General features: G+C 38.4%; 1 protein-coding gene across 1 annotated transcript; it reads right to left on the bottom strand.

Annotated features, from left to right (window-relative positions):
- Positions 1-3,838: 3,838 nt before the first annotated feature.
- LOC110421116 (endochitinase EP3-like) lies at positions 3,839-4,963 on the bottom strand. The gene is made up of 2 exons (XM_021434596.1): positions 4,511-4,963; positions 3,839-4,422 (listed from the first exon to the last, which is right to left on the bottom strand). Exons 1-2 carry the CDS (start codon positions 4,923-4,925, stop codon positions 4,016-4,018), a joined length of 822 nt encoding a protein of 273 aa, XP_021290271.1. The 5' UTR covers positions 4,926-4,963; the 3' UTR covers positions 3,839-4,015.
- Positions 4,964-5,215: the final 252 nt, after the last annotated feature.

Genomic DNA, 5,215 nt, shown 5'->3' with positions numbered 1-5,215 from the left:
CACAATGTTCCATACTTTTCTTCAAGAACACTGTTGTTTCATTGGAGATGACAGGCAACATCTTTATCCGGATTGAATAGCAGAATGTAAAGCACACCCTTTTGATTGTTGGAAATTGTAGTAATTCACAATTATTGATCTAGGGATTAGAGTGTGCGTGTTAATTACGTTTATTGCATAGAATTAGGTTGATGATGATTGGAATTGAGAGAGTCTTTGGCCTAAAGTAATAGTTGGGAGATTTTAATACTTTAAAATAGACACTATCGTGTAGAACTCTGTAGCCTTATGATTTGTGACAAACTAGGACCTTGTAGTTGTTAACTAGGAGAAGATACAATTAAAAATCTTCTTTGCACTTTGAACTTATCCAAATTTTCTTTGAATCTACAAGTATATCGAGCCATTTTCAATTACATTTTAGCTGGAATGTCGCAGCTGCCAGTTGGCTTTTTGATTTCTTTATATGCAGGGGCTTTTCATGCAGCAGGACTGTAATTTTCCAGCAGCTAAAATTTGCCAGCAGATCGAGATGCAGTGCTTTGTACCTCTTTTCAATCATTTTATGTCTTTCCACCAAAAAAAGGAAAAAACAATATGGTGATTGGTGATTCCAAAGTCTAGAATGGTAACATTATTTATCTTCTTCCTATCTCAGATTGTTCTGCAACTTCAAATTCAACAAACCCAAGTTTTCTGCATTGCTTTTCCACTTATTTCCCTTCTTCCAACGTAAGTTCTAATGTTATCTTTAGTCAAAATAGTTCTGCATGTTCATCAATATTGCAATCTAATTAAATAAGAATTTAAAATTATTTTTTTAAGCCAACAGTTTGATGGACGTATCAAACAATGATACACCCAATGATAACAGAACTAATGACAGCAATCTAGCTGCAAATGATAACAGAACCAGCTATAAATCTAAGAAACAAAACGAGCCCAAGGCATCACAATTGGTACCAAATAATACAGTAAACACCACTCCTAATAGCATAACAAGAAGAGCACATTTTGCAAAACAGAGCCCTACCAACAGCAGCTAATTTAAAGAATATGATGCATTCAGATCAGGAATCCTCCAGCTCCAACTCAACCCACATATAAAACCAGTTCTATCCATCTCTTTTTTGCAAGTAGTCGGTACAATGGTTAGCTTTTTCTCTCTTTTCAATAATTGGAGGAAAGGGAATTCGAATCTAACTCTTTTCAATAAGGGATTATACACCAACAAATAAACTAAATGCTTGAGTGCTGTACAATGGTTAGCCTCTCTAAATATATTCTTAAAAAAATGCAATCAATAACTATGGATTTGTTGAAAGAGTTAGCAGAGCTTCCGTGGCCTTTTTCATGAGTTGAGAATCCGAAGAATAACAATCTTTGAATCCGATTCAATGATTAATGACACATTTCGTAGCCATGATGAGTTGCAAAAAATTACAGGGCTAATTTTACAGCATACAACTCTGCATGATTAGAATCCAAAACACCAATAGACTGGGAGAATCGTGTGAGAATATTACCTTCAGAGTTTCCTAGTACCCCTCCGACCCAAGATGTCAGACTTGCCTCCAGCAAAACCATCTGTATTAAACTTTAGGAAATCAGCTTGTAACAGTTTTCAGTAGACTTTCCTTCTGCATAGGAGATGCTTTCATACATTTGACTTAGAGGCAGTCCCCGGTCAGTCCACCAAGCCGTATCAAGAGCACTATCATCCTTTCCACTGCCTTGATCCGGTACAAAGGTCAAAGTTTCACCAAAGAGATCAAATCGTTCAAATCCCTCTCCTTTTCAAGCACAACTTCATTTTGAGCACCTCAAAGAAATCATAAAGCTGCTCCACAGACAAAAGCCAACGTTTTTTGCACTCCATTTATCCATCCAAGGATTAGCATTGTTGTAGAAAAAGAGGGACAAAATTAGGGAAACATCCGGCCACATCCCACCATTTCAAAATTTCTCCTCAAAAGGTCCAGCTCCATGGACAATCCATAAGCAAATCACTACAATCCTCCAAATGAGAGGGGCACCAGGGACAAATTTCCAAAAGAGATGCTATGAAGGGCAGAAGAACACTTTTTTTGAATAGTAACGGTAGGAGGAATTTTTAACCGAGAATTTACCAAATTCATCAAATTTCTTCTGCTACTGATCAAACTAGAATCAGCTAACGGAAAACTCTCATTTTCCCATTCAAACAATGTTCTTCTTAACATGATCTGCCAATTGGAGCTCAAAAAGCCACCGTCTTCAAAATAATCCATCATCTTTGCATCTCTATCAAGGTTTTTCAACACTTCATAAACCACAATATATATCTGGTTTATCACTTCCAACGTTGAAAATCAAGACACATTGACAACATTGCTAGCTTAAGTAATGTCCATGGATTTCTGCGGGCAAATGCGCAACTGTAGGTATGGGGGGACACAGTGGTGGTGGATTTGAAACTCTGCATAGAAAACATAGTTTGGCATCCGACAATATTATTGTTCAAAATGGTCGACGTTAATGGAAAATTTCTCAACAGAAAGTCGATGGAAAGATCATTTTTGAGCCATCAAAGGAGTTGGAGAAGCGATCTTTGGAGTCATTTTCTCATGGAAAGTTATGCTGGTTCGTGTTCCTCCAAATGTTTCTGTTTTCAAAATTGGAAGGACGTTGGAACAAGGAGTGACCAAACTTCTCCGTAGATAGGCTTCATCAAGACCTTTTCATTCAAGCAGTTGTATATAGGAATTACTAGTGAAAGTTCGTATGCAGACAAAATTGTTCAAGGGTCCTTGGAATGCTCTAGTTTCCCTGAGCTAGGTGTAGGTCGGGAAAATTTCAGGGAAATGAGTCGCATCCAATCAGTTTTTTGTTTTGCTAATTTTTCAATTACAGAATCCTTCGATGGTTAGCTTAATAGACCACTGCAATCTACGCAATTTTCAAAGCCAAATTAGACTTTGTCAACAAACAATTCCGAAAAAAACTGAACAGGGTTGGGAGGACTATATAAATTGCTCATTGAAGAAGAGATCACTTTAATATTGATCTTGACGCCAGTTTCGAAACTCCTATGCCTCACAGAAGAGGGAATCTATAATGTTATTATTGATTGGGAAGTTGCGAAGGATACAGAGAGGCACATCTTTGCTTTGGCGTAGGACTAGCTTTCGCTACTTTGGTTAGTTCTACGGTTGTGTATTGTTTGCCATATGCTAATAAAAATTTGCTTCTGGCTTAAAAAAAAAAGGCTAGGCTATAGGGTGGGTGAAAAGGCTGTACTAGTACATGCAATACCTTATGTTTCCAAATCTCCAAGGGCTGACCATTTGAACGACAGGGATCTTGATTTGGGACAGAACATACTAACAAAATAAGATATATGCTAGGCACAACTCACAAGCAATTTTTCTGGGGCTTGAAATACATTAAGAATAATTTCGAAGAACTCGTTCAGGTAAGAACTTCCAAGTGATCCTAACGATTTCTGGAATGAACAAAGCCTCCCAGTAATGACAAAGAAAAAGAAAGAAGGATATAGAATGCGTGTAAGGTCTGTTTCTGCCATTCATAAGAATAAGAGTTTATATATAACGTGATTGTATAAAATTTAATGATATAGATATAGTATCATGACAAATATAAAAACTAAAGAGTAATTCTATGTTTTTTGGTATCCGTTGATATATTTGTTTATCATGTATCTACAATTTTGGGATATCAATCTCTATTGATATCTAATTTCTTGCCAACATCCACATCTTGACCTTCTATATAATCTTAGACCATGTACCAAAATGAGGGCATCTGTGACTGCAATGTATTAAAAGATTTGCCCAAGTTTCTAAAAACATGAGTCAGAAATTTCCATAAATAGGTGATCCAATATGATTACGAATAACATAATACTTCATTGCAACCGTACGTCCAGTTAAAACTAGTTTTTAACTAACCTAAACAGGAAAAACATAACTGACTGTGAAATTCACTTATATTTATATATAAAGAAGGCTGCAAGCTAGCAGGTTAGATTGGGCCCAGGATCAACACCAAGCTGGTTACAATAATCTGTATAGTACTCAATCCTAGCCTGAACAGTAGCGGGGTTTCCACCATCGCATTCAAGAGCCCCATTAATGGCACGAATAGTTGCCCCGAACCCTTGGCCTATGACAGGTTGAACAAAGTTCCCCCAGTACCACAAGGCCGTCTTGAAGGAGATAACAGGGACTGTGGCGACCGTTTCAGGGGAGTTTAGTCCATCGAAGCCGATGCTCTCCCCTGCTGGTCCGTAGTTGAAATTCCAGGATAGCTGGATTGGTCCACGGCCATAGTAACCTTTTTCGGGGTTGCATGGATACTGTGTGTTGCTCTCATCACAGTAATCCCTAGTGGCACCGTTTATCTCTTCAATGTAGCAAAAATCTGCACGGATAAAATGATTTTGCTTGTTACTTAGTAACTATAAACGAGAAAATAAGTTAAGTTTATGAGAGAAAGAGAGGGATCTTACGTCCAGTCTCATGGGTGACATGCCCAAAGAAAGCAGCAATCTCACGCTTAGAATCATCAATTGAGCCAATCCTTCCAAATTGAGGATAGGAATTGAGAGCTTCAAGAAATGCTGCTCTTGAGTAAAAGTTCTTCCCTTCACAACTTTCTTCTGCCTCATCCAAAATCCCATTAAAGAATTGAGGTGTCACTATATCAGCCACCGAAACATTGTTTAGAGTTGGTGGTGAAGTACAAGGACCCTCTTGGCAACCCGTGCCACAGTAGTCGTCGCCAGTGCCGCAAAACCCCCATCGGCTACAACATAGCCCTTCTGCGCAACCGCAGTTTTGAGCCTTTACAGGCGCTGCTCCAGCAATAATTCCAGCCAGAACAATGGCCAGTAGACCTTTTCTGATCATATCGGAAACTAACATTTTTGCACAAGAAGAATGAGGGGGAGATTAATTGCGTTTGATGCAAGAAAATGGTCAAGAGTGAGACGTATATATAGCTGTGGGGAGAGTAAGAAAACACACAGGCAAATAGCGACATGGTAGCGGCGTTTGAAAGTCAATATTGACATGCAGTGTTTCTAGAGGGAGCAAGTGGTCAGACTTTGACTTGTGTACGTGCTTAATAAAAATTACGCGTCGGCCTTTTTGCTATAGTATGAATTATCGGACTAATCTCTGCCTTCTATTTGGTGGCGAATCTGAAAACTTCT

Source organism: Theobroma umbraticum, unplaced genomic scaffold (assembly GCF_002168275.2).
Source record: "Theobroma umbraticum cultivar Fairchild unplaced genomic scaffold, ASM216827v3 scaffold_130.0, whole genome shotgun sequence".
In the NCBI taxonomy this organism is placed as follows: Eukaryota; Viridiplantae; Streptophyta; class Magnoliopsida; order Malvales; family Malvaceae; genus Theobroma; species Theobroma umbraticum.
Note: the sequence above shows the minus strand (reverse complement) of the source record. Positions and strands in the feature narration are given on the sequence as shown.

Bases quoted from the DNA above. Each gene is read 5' to 3' on its own strand.
- LOC110421116 (XM_021434596.1), bottom strand. From the start codon at position 4,925: ATGTTAGTTTCCGATATGATCAGAAAAGGTCTACTGGCCATTGTTCTG. The intron at 4,423-4,510 runs GTAAGATCCCTC...TTATCCGTGCAG, and splicing joins TGTCACCCATGAGACTGGAC to ATTTTTGCTACATTGAAGAG.